The sequence below is a fragment of the Giraffa tippelskirchi genome, chromosome X (assembly GCF_054371585.1).
Source record: "Giraffa tippelskirchi isolate mGirTip1 chromosome X, T2T-mGirTip1v1.2.pri, whole genome shotgun sequence".
Classification (NCBI taxonomy): Eukaryota; Metazoa; Chordata; class Mammalia; order Artiodactyla; family Giraffidae; genus Giraffa; species Giraffa tippelskirchi.
Genome location: NC_137289.1, coordinates 107,476,612 through 107,490,947, shown reverse-complemented (window position 1 = coordinate 107,490,947; position 14,336 = coordinate 107,476,612). Strand labels below are relative to the sequence as shown.

General features: G+C 39.0%; 1 protein-coding gene across 4 annotated transcripts in view; it reads left to right on the top strand.

Moving 5' to 3' along the window:
• Positions 1-14,336, top strand: part of MAOA (monoamine oxidase A) — a 319,927-nt gene that overhangs the window by 246,286 nt on the left and 59,305 nt on the right. For all 4 annotated transcript variants that reach the window (XR_014076098.1, XM_081567286.1, XM_081567287.1 and 1 more), the window contains one exon: positions 8,039-8,133. Coding sequence is in view for 3 of the 4 variants with exons in the window: in XM_081567286.1 (XP_081423412.1) it covers positions 8,039-8,133 (95 nt within the window). In the remaining variant the exon portion in view is untranslated. The remainder of the gene's footprint in view (positions 1-8,038; positions 8,134-14,336) is intronic.

Below are 14,336 nucleotides of genomic sequence, written 5' to 3'. Positions count from 1 at the left end.
CATTGCAACATGCGTTTGAGCACCTGCAACACAGCAGGCTCTATTCCAGGGATGCAAAGGTGTATAACATATATTAGGCATTAGTCAAGAGGCAGATCTCTGGGCAGGAGGTTATGTTGCCTTGGACAAGGGCAAAAGGCCACAATGGTTTGGACAAGAGTGGCTATGACTGCAGTGGTGGGAAGCAGCAGATGTATAGAGAGTGCCAGGTGGTGATGTGTGCTAAGAAGAAAAATACAGCAGGGTAACAGATTGTGAGAGATGATTATATCACTTGTCCATATTGAAAGTGGGGTCACTGGAGATTTTTCATGAGGAATATGCTACATTTCAAGGTTTATTCTAATCATTTGTTGTAGAAGGAAAATCAATAATTGAACTGGAAAGGGTAGCACAAGTCAAATGGACAAATTTCGTCTTTTCCTAACGTGAATGTACTTGAAGAAGTAAGGTAAAAGAAAGGGCCCTTGGCGAGGAGGTAGAGAAGGCAGGTATGAAGCTAGGTTCCACAGTTAACAGATTTATAGCCCAGGAAGCAAAGGGCCATTTCCTCAAAGGCTTCGTTGCTGATATTAATTCCTTCTCCAGGTGTGCTGTGTGGCTTAGATCATTTCCTATCCCATTTCTATGGGGAGGAGCCATCTCGGGACATCAGAAGCACTGCTGAATCTGTGGAAGCACGGTTTCCATGAGCAGTGGCTGTAAGAAGCTGGAGCTTGGTTTGAGGTTGCTATGGCAACACCGATGTTGGCTGCATACATCATCTCACCCAGGCTTTCCTGATCTAATAACCAGGATTAACAATTGCCTGGACTCTCATATGAGGTGTGCTTTTAGCAGAATTGAGGTTTTTTTTAAGCCTCTCTAATAAATCCATTAACCTATTTTATTTTGGTCTCTCTAAAACCCAAATGGTTGAAAAGAGATAAAGCAGAAAAGAAATTATATTGTTTTAAGCTCATCATCTTTCTTTAAAATACTTAATTGCAAAGTGATTAAAGATTCTCTTCTGCCATTTTCCCTTTTTGGGGTTTTTGCATTTTGAAACCGATCAGATCCTTATATACATAATAGGGCTTTAACAAACTCTTTGTGCATTCAGCTTCTCCACAGAAGATCACTGTCACAGAAGACCTACTACTGTCACAGAAAACCACTGGACATTTGGGAGTTTGGGGCTCTTTTCCTCCTAACGAACTTTGTTTGCCATGATTTGGGAGAGGAGGAGCTCTTGGTGCAGGTGCAGAAATATTTTACCAGGGCCCCCTTAGATCTCTTTCTTCAGACATGCCCATGGGAGGTTCACAGGCTAGACACTAGAACACTTAAGAGTCTAGGATAAAATTGTTCTATGCATCTGTGTCTCTTATTCTGTCTCGCATATAGGGTTATCGTTACCATCTTTCAAATTCCATATATATGCATTAGTATACTGTATTGTTGTTTTTCTTTCTGGCTTACTTCACTCTGTATAATGGGCTATGGACTCTGAGGGAGAAGGTGAGGGTGGTACATTCTGGGAGAATAGCATTGAAACATGTATATTATCATATGTGAAACAGAACACCATTCCATGTTCGATGCATGAGACAAGGGCTCAGGGCCGGGGCAATGGGATGACCCAGAGGGATGGGATGGGGAGGGAGGTGGGTGGGGGGTCCAGGAAGGGGAACACATGTAAACCCATGGCTGATTCATGTCAATGTATGGCAAAAACTATTACAATATTGTAAAGTAATTAGCCCCCAACTAAAATAAAAAAAAAAAAAGAGTCTAGGATACTAATGAATCTCATACACTTGCAAGATTAATAGATTGCCTCTGCAAGACTTGTTTTTCCTTCCCATCTCTGACATGAGTCCAGGAGTCTATAGGTCTAACAGCATGTGTTGGAGCCAGCTTCTACTGTCTTGAAAGGACTGAGCCTGATCGAACATATGTCTTCCCGGTTTCACGTTCAGTGATATCACACTGGTAGCTTGTAATCACACTGGTGATTCCAAATCAGCCATGATGAGAGTGTATATATATCATGGAGATACAAATGTTGCAAATCAAGTGTCCTCTCCATGGCCTGAGGCCAGGGATGGTTATTAACCATTTACTAGCCTATCACTATTAAAACCCTTTCCCCTATCTTGAAGGTGGGGAGGGGTTCCAGGTGAGGTGGGTGGGAAGCTGGCTTCTTTTATTGCCCTAGATTCCATGTGGCCATTAAATGATAGAAAATTGAATGACAGGAAGAGCTGTCATGCACAATATTCTTAGTTTTGGCTAATCCCTGTATCTCTGGAACAAAATGAAATTGGTTTAATATGACATTTTCTCTTTCTATAACATATGAAAATAAAAAATTTGATTTTAAAATCTATTTTTAGTAGCTGCATTGTATTTGATGACTTACCTTCAGGCTTAAAAATCTTTTCTTTTCTAACAATTTTATCCCATTTATCAAAGAAAAAACAACTTCTATTTATTGATTTTGAAATATATGTCAAAAGCCCTTAAACTAATCTGTGGAGTTGACATTTGAGAGATGATTTTTTCCCATAGGTGATTAATGAATTTTGTAGTGATGAGGGGAGGGTAGAATGCATAGTGATTACACAGAATAAGGACAAAAAAGAATTAAAAAATATAACTGAATACTTATACCTTGAAGCAGGCATTATTTTAGTGTTTTTTTTTCCCATTCAAATCAACAGACAGTAGTTGATATATTAGAAAAAGCTCTTTTGGACCACAGGTATTTGTCTGTGCTTTATTTATGACTTAACTGAGTTATTTATTCAAAATTAGTTATTAGTTATTATTCAAAAGTAAATTTTCTAATGGCATCTTGACTGTATTTTCATATTCTATATTTTCTAGTTTTAAATTATCATGGAAGTTCTTTATCAGAGTCTTCTTCACAGTAAATATGCAAACTGAAACATTCACTCCCCACCCCCAATTTATTCAGCATCTTAGAAAGTGTATTTTTTTAAATGACATAAATCTTTCCCTTTAAAATTCCAAGACCTTGTTTTGCCTAAAGTTTTACTTTCATTTTGGGTTTGAAGGATTCGTTAACAAAAGAAACTACTTGTTACACACAAGGGATTTCAATTTTTAATAGAAGTTTATTTAACTTAATTTCAATATTCAGTCATTTAAAGGAAAGATATAGAAATAATAGAGAGAAATAACAGCGTATATATCACGAAATTGGGCTGAAACCTGCATCTAGATTTGAACAGCACTGGGAAACTCCAAGTAACAGCAATCTGGAGTCCCAGTTGGGAAAAGGGTCCCAGTGGGTGCCTCCATCCCACTGGTGAGACTTTAGATTGCAGCTTTGGGGGTCCTGCTTATAACCCTAGGCCACAAACTGGTATTATCATCAGTTTGCATGCAAAAATGCAGCTCTACTTTTTTTTTAACTTTTACAATGCTGTTTGTTTCATCTTGTGAGTCATAAGATTCCTTAAATCCTGGGGGCCTGGCTAGGTCCCCAGGGGCTTAAGGAATTCTAAGACCTACTCTCTTTCTCATCTATAAAGTGCCGCTTGACTTGCTGATAGCAATTGGTGTGCTTATAGGCAGACATGTAGTCCATGCAGGATCAGAAGTTGGTCAGAGGCCTTCTCCCCTACTTCTGAAGCCTGAACAAGACTGCTTCCATTTTAATTTCCCTAACAGACATTTTGAAAACCATTTTTTTCTGGAATCCCTTTGAAAGGTTTTTAAACATGTTCCTTATTTCTCAAACTAAGAGCTCAAACTTTTTTGGCTCTTGCTGAGATAGGGCCAGTCATTTTCCTGTAATGTGAATCCTTCCCCCCACCCCCAAGCTTTTTAATTTGTTTATATCCTTAAATGCCAAAGTGCAAAATAACCTTTGTTACTGGTGTGCTTATTTGTCCTGGCTTAGCTAGCCCTACTTCCCCCACCTCCTTTAGCCTCTGGAGTAGTGTTTATTTACTACTGTCACTGAACCCCACTCATCAAGCTTGTTAAGAATTACACATTAGATTCTACTTTATTGAGGCTCCAGCTTTAATGTGTAGGGTGTAAGAAATAAAAATTTTCACTTTTTAGGAGACTTTGTTGTGAGCATACCACGCACTTGGTTTCCTTATCGGGCATATGGGGGTAATAAAATCTATTCTGAAGAAAGACTGAGAGGCAACAGGAAAGGCACCTGAAATTGATCTGTAGGATGTGAAGCACTGAACCAACTGTCAGGCTGCCTCTGGGGGCATGATTGCTACAGGTCCCAACAGCTGCTGGAATTCAGAGCCACCTCTGCTTCTCCTTAGGCAGCATGCAGAGGGCAAGTTCCTCCTCCCTTAGAAGAGGAGCTAATCAAGTAATACTAGCAAACCCAAGGGTGTTTTTATCAATCTAATTGGTTTATGGTTAGATTGATTAAGGGGAACTGGGAAGAAATTAAACTTTTTGCATCTGAGTTTCTCTGCTTTTCAATATAGAGCAGTGCTTTGAGCCTAAAAAAATGTTCATATCTTTTGACCTAGTAATCTCCCTTCTAGGACGTAATCCTACAGAAATAAACGTAACAAAGATTTATGCATAAATATGTTTTTAATCACAACTTAATCCTTTTTCTTTTCATATGATGGTCAGCAGAAGAGGCCTTTGGCTCTCTCCCAGAAAACACATTGTACCAAAGTTTGCAGACATTGGCTCACATTTATTTAAACTGTCACGGGGTGCCTTTTTTGTGAGAAGATTCCAAATATTTGTTGCATACCTAAGTCTTGGATGGATGTCAGTAATGCAACGGTACACTGTACTTGAAGGAGTCAAAGGTGCATGCAAACATTAGCAGAGAGCAGTGCTGGATATTCTGGTTTAGCCTTCCTGCATTTTAGAGCTTATAGACCCAAACTCATCCTTGATTCTGGGTATGTATATTTTATACCATTCTGTGTATCAACAAAATACCATGTCAGTCTGGGTCCTGTGACAGCAGACATCAAAACAGAACTAGCCATGTTTAGAAATTTATTATAGGAAAAGCTGGTGAAGGATAAAGGGGAAGAGAGAGCAGCAGCAGGCAAGTTGTTTTTAAAAAAATGAAAGAAACCAGATAACTCTTGTATAATTTCCTACAATCTAGATTTTGTTGATTGCATCCCAATGATATTATTTAACATGTTCTTCTGGCCCCTAAGTGTCATATCTAGAGGCTAGATCACGTTAGAAGTTAGTTTGGTTGCTCTTTCCCTTTCTCCCCTCCCTCCCTTCCTTCCTTTGTTCCTAATTACTTCATACATGGTGGTATGCACTTCCTTTAAGAGACTGGTAATGTCTGGTTATCTCTCTCTTGTGTGTTTCATGTTAGCATCTGTTGACAATCATTGTGCTATATCTATTAATTCCTTAAAGGTTGCAAAATGCTGATATTCTAATTATTTCTGTCTTCACTTATTAGCTAGCATACTTTTATACAGTGAAATCTCCCTTTGTTAGCTACCTGGTTACTTTGAGGTTTAGTGCAAATAGAAAAGGTAGGATGAATGCCAAATTCTTTTTTTTTTTTAATAAGTTGATTCCTTAGTATTTTCCAAAGGTGACCAATGAGAGTTTTTATTTATTTATTATTATTATTATGAGAGAATTTAAGCCATTACAGCTGGGTGTTTGTTGTTGTTGTTGTTGTTGTTGTTTTGGCCATGCTGCACAGTTTGCTAGGATCTCAGTTACCCAACAAGGGATTAAACCTGGGGCACTACAGTGAAACCCCAGATTCCTAACCACTAGGCCACCAGGGAACTCCCTGCAGTTGTTTTTATTTGATACTCAAACTGTTCTATCTTTGGCCAGTGGGAGTTCTTACAGATAGGTTTCTGAGCCGTTTTGTCACAATCCTAGTGGTCTCTGTTAGCCTCCTTGCTCTCTGTTATGATTTGATGTTCCAGACCCATCTTGTACATTTCCTGCCCCAGATTTCTACTTAGTCTCATTGTTCTTACATCTGAATTTCCTTATTCCTAGGCCCCAAATCCTGGGTCACAGTGATAGCAGCCTGATTACTCATTTGCTTTTTTTCACATTACATACATAATGGCCTCAAAATAACAATTCTAAACCTAGCACCCACAAAATGATTACTGATTAAAATGTTTGCAGTTCTTTTCTGTTTTTAGGGTATATACCATTAGAAATGAACTGTCAAGTTACTGGGCTTTAAAATCACTAAGAACAGTTCCTCTTCTTAACCACTTGTACACATATTTAGGTATCATTTTACTAATCTTATCTCTGGTGTCATTTTTATTTCTCTTTCACCCTAATATTCTGACATTTTTTTTCTCCTTAAAGTATGTTTATCTATATAGTCTGCTTCATGGTTTTTTTTTTTTTTTGTAATAGAGGAGTATAAAGATAACTAGGTATAAGACAGAAATTGAAGTACAAAAAAGGTAGCTTTAAAAATGTGTATACACACCCTTTTTTCCTTACTCTGTGAGCTGAGAGGTCTTAGAAACATGATTCTCTAGTAGCAGTGGGCATGATTAGAGCCCAGATCTTGGTTTCTAAAACTGTTCTCTAATAAAAGGAACCAGTGCTCCCTGGAGAAATAGCTGATTGTAGGGCTGGGCAGAGAAAGACAAGCCTGGTACATCTTGTAATACCAGAAAGTAACGAAGTCCTCATACACACAAAATGCTAAGTGGCCAAAGCTGAAACAGTTTGAGCAACAAAATAAGTAACATAATATTGGATTATAACCGAAAGTGTAAAACAACTGTCTATGAATCCATAAGGATTTAAGTAAATGGTTAAATAAATAAATAAGTGGGGGAGAAGAGACAAATCTCCTGTGCAGATGAATTTCAAATAATTTATGTCAATACTCCACCCTCAGAGAAGGGCATGACAACCCACTCCGTATTTTTGCCTGGAGAATCCCCATAGACAGAAGAGCTTGATGGGCTACAGTCCATGGGATCACAAAGAGTCAGACACGACTGAGCAACTGAGCACTCCACCCTCGAGGAAGTAGGACATAACTGTACACTTCTTAAGTGCAGACTTTACATAGACTTCCTTCCAAAGAGTATAGCATGGAAGGGGAGAAAAAAGAATAGCTTTATAGTGGAAAAACCTGCCCAAACACTATCTCAGCCTTGGTGATCAAGATTAACATCAGTGATAAGTCATGTTCATAGCATGCACCCTTGATATAATGTTAATCTACAACATTTGCCTCTACTTTTCTGGTATTAACGATACTGGTTTTTTTGTTTGTTTCTTTCATTTTGTTTGATTTGATTTCTTACCACTTGGCTTGTGGAATCTTAGTTCCCCAACCAGGGATTGAACCTGGGCCACGGCAGTGTAAGCAATGAGTCGTAACCACTGGACCACCAGAAAATTCTCTTACTATACTGTATTTAAAAATCTACTTTTTATGAAAGTTTTTATTTATGAGTGAAAGCCTGTACTTTGCTTTGAGCAAATAAATAAAGTATGAAACGTGGTTCCTGCCTTTGGTAATTTTTAATTTAGTTGGGAAAACAAGATCTAGCTAGCATGTAATCCAGATATAAAGAATCAGAGGTCATTATAGGGGGGTTTAAATTGAGTAAAGCACAGAGATACTGTTGGGGAGTTTCCAGGAAAACACTTCTGTTTATACAGTCAGGATTTCTAGAAGAGGGGCACGATAAGAGTTGATTGAGGGGTTCAACAGATTCTTTTGCATATGATTTGATTATCACCAAACCCCCAAATATATATATATATATATATATATATATATATATATTAAATTATTACATTTTTAACCAACCTTATGATAATAAAATTAAATTGTGATACATAATATATGCTAGATTATAAAATTCTGGGCTCAGTAATCACAGTGAGGTGATTAGATAGAATCACAAAATTTATTAGCTAGACAGGGTAATCAATGAATTGTATATGATGTTCTGCATTTGTATTATATGTAGACCTGCTTAAATCTTCAATGTTTCACATTTAGATGTTAATATGTTCTTCGCCTTTTTTTTTTTTCCCCTTCTAGGATTATCTGCTGCCAAACTCTTAGCCGAACATGAAGTTAATGTTTTGGTTTTAGAAGCCCGGGAGAGAGTTGGAGGAAGAACATATACAGTGAGGGTAAATGATTTTGATACCTACATAAATACAAAATCTCACACAAACTAGAAGTGGGGTCATTGGAATTCCCAGAGCCAGGGGAAATCTCAAGAGTGTATGCAGTTAAGCCATTGATCCACTATAGTCCTAGACTACTTTATTAAATAAGTATCTGTTCTTTTCAACAAGCACCCACCAAAGAGTGTCAGCCTCTGACCTTCAGTAGCTTGCATTCTAGTGAAGAAAACAAACCTGGACAAATAATTTCAATACAGCATCATCATTTCCATACCAGAGACCTAAATAGAGGATATAGTATCTCAGATGAGGTAAGGTTTAGCTGGACTTGAAGTGACTATACCTTCACCAAACACACACACACACACACACACACACACACACACACACAATATAGATTCCTTGTTTATTTATCCAAGGACACACAACTTAAAAGAAGTGTGACCACAGAAAGCAGAGGCAAATGTAACGTGATTCTGTGCAACTTTTTCCTTAGTCCTTGTTCTCCAAGAGGTGCACTGCTGACAGAGGCACTCTTTGCTCAGGTGGGATCAGTGAGACATGAGAAGAAATCCCAGTTCTTGCTACATCACAGCCTGTTAATACTTAGGCTTACATCACCATTTTGGGAAAAATGCAAGCTAACTGGTGTTTACAACTATTTAAAGAAATGGTTGCAGGTTGTTGGATCTGTGAGAACTGATGAAAGTATACAGGGAAGGATCTAGGTTGGGAAAGAAATAACGACAAAGATGGAAGTTGGGGAACATGCAGATCTGAGCAGGGTGGTCAGAGGCAGAGAAGCCAGAGAGGAGCAGTGGAAGCAGAGGAGGAAGACCAGATTGGGGCAGTGCCATGAGAATCAGCAAAGAGGATGGGTTGATAAATAGAATCAAATGCCAGGGGCATTTGACACAGGATGAAGGCTGTTAAGAGGCCCTTGTATTTGGCTTTTAGAAGGTCATTAATGAGCCCCTTTGCTAGAACACACAAATCGAGCATTAAAGGCTGAGGATTGGCAATAGGGACAAAACCAGACTGTTGAAGTGACTGGAAGCAGAGGAAGCACCTAATTAGAAGATGTATCAGACTTATAATAGAATGGCTTATGCAGTGATAATAACAATGATTTAAGCAATCCAAACATTCAGTCCTTTTACATAAGAAGAAGTCTGGTGGTAGGTAGTCCAGGCTGGTGCAGGGGTTCAGCTCTGTCAGCAAATCTTTAGGATCTCTCTGTCTTTCTGCCCAGCCATTCTTTTCCTGTTGGCTTCTTGCCTAGTGGTAACCAGATGGCTTCAGCATCTCGCAGCATCAAGCCCTCACTCAAAGCAGGAAAGGGCGTGAAGAGCCGGCCCAAGTCTTACCTGCAACAAAGCCTTTCTTTTTCCAGAAGACCCCATGAGACATTTGCTTTAGTCTCGTTGGCTAGATGTGGGGCACACAGCTACCCTCAGCTGCCAGGTAGCCTGGGAAAGCAAGTATTTAACATTTCCAGGCTGCATAATAGAAGCAGGCATGGGAAAAGGACCATACATGAGTATAAAATTGTCAACCAATATCTAAATAAGGATATTATACCAGCTCTTTTCAGTCACACCAAGCCAAGCTCCCCTTCTGTCCACCACTTTCTGCCTTTTCAGATGTACAAGGATGTATCATAGGCCTTTTTTACTTTGCTCACCTCTAAGAGTACCCTACAGCCTTGCTACTCAAAGTATACTGTGAGCCACCTGCCTGGGAATCACCCTGGAGCTTGATAGGCATACAGAGTATCAGGCCCTGTCCTAGACCTGCTGACTCTGACTGCATTCTGACAAGATCCTTAGGGGACCCTACATAAGTGCTGCTCTTTGCTGTAGACTTGCTTGCTTTAAATTAATGTGAATCTATATAAACTGCATTTGAAGCATTTGAGTACCTCCTCAGAGGGAGGCTATTGGTCTGGGAGTGAGAAGACTGGGGCTCTGATCCTTGTACTGGCCTGACAACCTGTCTAACCTTGGTTAAGTACTATTAGCACTTTACATCTCAGTTTTCTCATCTGGGCAGTGAGATATAAATGGACTTGAAGCTCCCTCCAACTTTAGGTTCTAATTGAAGGTAGTGTGTTGTAGTGCAAAAGAAGGATTGCATATTCTGCCTGTAACACCTTAATAGATATGATTCATCTGTCATTTTCTGAAGAATATTCCTTCATTTTGGAGATAGGTATTAAGTTGTCCCTTTGCCCTACTTTTCTTATCTCTAAAACCTTTTGGTTATTAAATAGGAGCATCAGTCATGTTGTGGATTTTTCAGCTAAGAACAAGTTTCTCTTTTGGCAGAACTTAGTTGTTTTTTTTTTTAATTGAAGTAGTTTCCCTGGTGGCTCAGATGGTAAAGAATCCGCCTGCAATGTGGGAGACCTGGGGTCGATCCCTGGGACGAGAAGATCCCCTGGAGAATGGAATGGCTACCCACTCCAGTATTCTTGCCTGGAGAATCCCCATGGACAGAGGAGCCTGGTGGGCTATAGTCCATGGGGTTGCAAAGAGTCAGACATGACTGAGCGACTAACACACACATTGTTGATTTATAATATTACATTGTTTTAGGTTATAGCATAGTGATTCAGTATTTTTACAGATTATACTCCATTAAAAGTTAATACAAGATATGGCTGTAATTCCTTGTGCTACACAATATATCCTTGTTCCTTATCTATTTTATACATAGTACTTTGTATCTCTTATTCCTATGCCCCTAATATGCCCCTCCTCCCTTCTCTCTCCCCTCTAGTAAATACCAGTTTGTCTTCTATATCTTTGAGTCTAGAACAAGTTTCTTTGTGCAAAGAAAATGAGAATTCCAACATGCTTAGCCCCATCTATGTTATTGCCCCAGGCTGCTTTTTCATGCTGCATCATTTATATATATCAGTGGCATATAGGAACTATTGTATATTGAGTATGATATCAAAATTCCCTTTCGGAATGTGAGAAATTAACTCTGAAATGCTGAGAGACTAGGACTTGACATCTATAAGATTTCAAATGAATTCAAATGAATAGAAGGGGTAAAAGGGCTTTACAAAGCAGGTGCAGAAATGGTATTTAATCAGACACTGAATTGAATATTGTTACAGTTGCTTCTACTAGCATAATCAATTAGAGTGTGGGGAGGAGATGCCATAAAAATTACTCTGGATCTTTAACTACTGAAATATCAAATTTGGTATTGTCTCTTGGCAGTGGTTTAGATACATTTTCTATTCATTCAAAACTTCCCAGTTTGTGCTAATGTGATTCCCCCATAATTCTTCAGGACCAAATGAATGAAGTTGAAATGCCTGCAAGGCTACCACAGGGATGGTGTATTAGTTTTCCTAATATGGTTGTGTGTTTGTGGCCTCTTCAAAGGCTGAGTTGTTGTTCAGTTGCTCAGTTGTGTCCGACTCTTTGCAACCCCATGGACTGCAGCACACCAGGCTTCCCTGTCCTTCACCATCTCCCAGGGCTTGCTCAAACTCATGTCCCCATTGAGTCAGTGATGCCATCCAACCATCTCATCCTCTGTCATCCCCTTCTCCTCCTGCCTTCAATCTTTCCCAGAGTAATGAAATCCAAACCGAAATCCCAAAGACTGAGGGGCAGCATAGCAAAATATGGTGTTATAGTTCTACCGTCTTCCTGCTGAAGCTGGGGCATCTCCTTTCCAGTGTTTCCACTTTGTAAAGAAAGATTCTGTGAAATGTCTCATTTTTTTTTTTACTGCTTCACTTAGGAGTATTTACTTTAAATAGTGTCAGTATTCTAAAGACATCCTGTTTAGAAACTCCCAAGAGTTCTCTTGCTGTCTTAGTTAAATTTATTGGACTACTGACTCCAATTTTGTTCTTCACATCTTAATAAGGATGTTGGAGACTGGAGAAGGTTTGGAGCATAACACCAGTAGTTAGTAAAAGGGAACGTTAGGATTATATGAGGGATAGAAGTCAGAGGAACACTTCATTTCTGGTATTATGGCAGAATGACTGACTGTCCCTCTTAAAATAAGTAAAATGCTGAATAAAATATATTGTGCTACCTTGAAGTGAGAAAATTGCAGATCTCCTGGATGTTAAGCAGACATCTCAGACCTAACACATCCAAACTGAATTTCTTGTCTTCCTCATCAAGAACACTATTCCTGCAGCCTTCCCCATAAGGGAGGATGGCAACTCTCCCAAACACCTGGAGTCATGTTCAACCCCATGAGGCCCTACATTCATTCTGTCAGGAAATTCTTTTGGCTCTGCCTTCAAAATATATCCAGAATTCAACCTTACCCTCCATTTCCAGAGCTGCCACCTGGTAGCAGCCACAATCATCTCTAGGGAAAGTGGAAGTGTTAGTCGCTCAGTTGTGTCCAACTCTTTGGGATCCCGTGGACTGTAGCCTGCCATGCTCCTCTGTCCATGAGATTCTCCAGGGAAGAATACTGGAGTGGGTTGCCATGCCCTTCTCCAGGGGATCTTCCCGACCCAGGGATTGAACCCACGTCTCCTGCATTGCAGGCAGATTCTTCACCATCTGAGCCACCAGGGAAGATTACTGCAATAGCCTCTTAACTACTTTCTCAGCTTTTACCCTTGCCCCCTAAAATCTACTATTAGTGTGACAGCCAGAATGAGCTCTCAAACCTAAGTCAGATCTTGGCACTTCTCTGCTCAAAACCTTCCAAAGGCTCCCCTTTTCATTCAGAGTAAAAGCTGATGTTCTTTCAATGCTTGTGAGGTGTTCCATGACCTGCCCTCCCCACCCTTAACTTCTCTAATCTCATTTCCAGTTCTCTTTTCCTTGCTCACTCTGTTCTAGACACACTAGTCTGTGTTTTGTGAACACACAAGGCACATTTCTGCCTTAGAATCTTTGCACTGGCTCTTTCTTTTGCCAGGAATGTTCTTGTCCCAAATAGACACATGGATAACTCCCTCACCTCCTTCAAGTCTTTATGAAAAGATCACCTTTTTTTGGAGGCCTACGTGTCGCTTGTATTTGAACCTGAAATCTTTCCTTCTCTCCTCTGCAGTTTCAGTCTGTCTTGTCATTCTCTAGTTGTTTCTTTTTTTAATGTTATCTACTTCTAAGACATTTATTTATTATGGTTCTTGTTCATTTTCTGTCTCTTCCTACTAAATGAAAGCTCCTTGAGAGCAGAGATCTTTATTTTGTTCACTGATATAACAGAAGCTTCTTGATCTATACCTGGTACCTTGTAGGAACTCAAGATATAGTTATTGAATGAACTAATGAATCCCCAAAGCAAAGTAAAAACATGAAGCTTAGGGATTCAGTGAGCTTAAAATTTGACTTTCACCTTGAATGCCTACTGAACCCTGAAGACTTTGCAGTTCCACTGGGATGGATGTATGGCATGCAGAGAACAGGAGATAAAATCCTCATCCTGTCAAAGGTAGGAAGTTTAATAGGAAACACTTCAAAATGGAATCCCCTGTGCTATGCTCGGTACATGAAAGTGAAATAAATCTTACCATTCAAAAAGGGATAAAAATAAAGCTTGCCTTCATCTGTGGCTTCCATCTAAATTCACACTACCTCTGTGGCATGAAAAAAACCTTAGAATATATAAAGTACCAAGGATGCTGGCAGAAATAGATTCAATTCCTGTCCACCCAGGACAAATAACTTACACAGAAAAGGTTCTAAAGAAAATGAACGACTTATAGTCAAAAGTAACAGAGCCAAAAAAAGTGACAGAACATACAAAGAAGCTAGGCACTAAAAGAAATGTCTAAAAGAGTAGGCATGAGTGTGTAACTTCCAAACAAGTAGAAGAAGAAACTTAAAAAGAAAACAAAAGAAAACCCTTAATCCCGAAGAAGGAAAGAAATCAGGCAGGAAACTGTTAACAGTGGGACAAATGGAAAGCCATAATAAGTAAAATTAAGACATTTTAAAAGAAATAAAATATAAATGGGTTAAGCTCAGTTAAAAGGGGGGAAATGTCAGAATAAAGAAAACTTCAACTGAAAGATAGAAAAAGAGATAGTATACAAATACTAATCTAAGCTGTTTTAACCAGATTAATACCAGACAAAATAAAGTTTAAACAAAAAAATGCTTCATTGAATTAAGTATCAGTACAATAGTGATAAGAGACCTGGAAGACCAAACAGTTCTAAACTTGTATATCCTGAATAACGTAGCCTCAAAATATAAAGC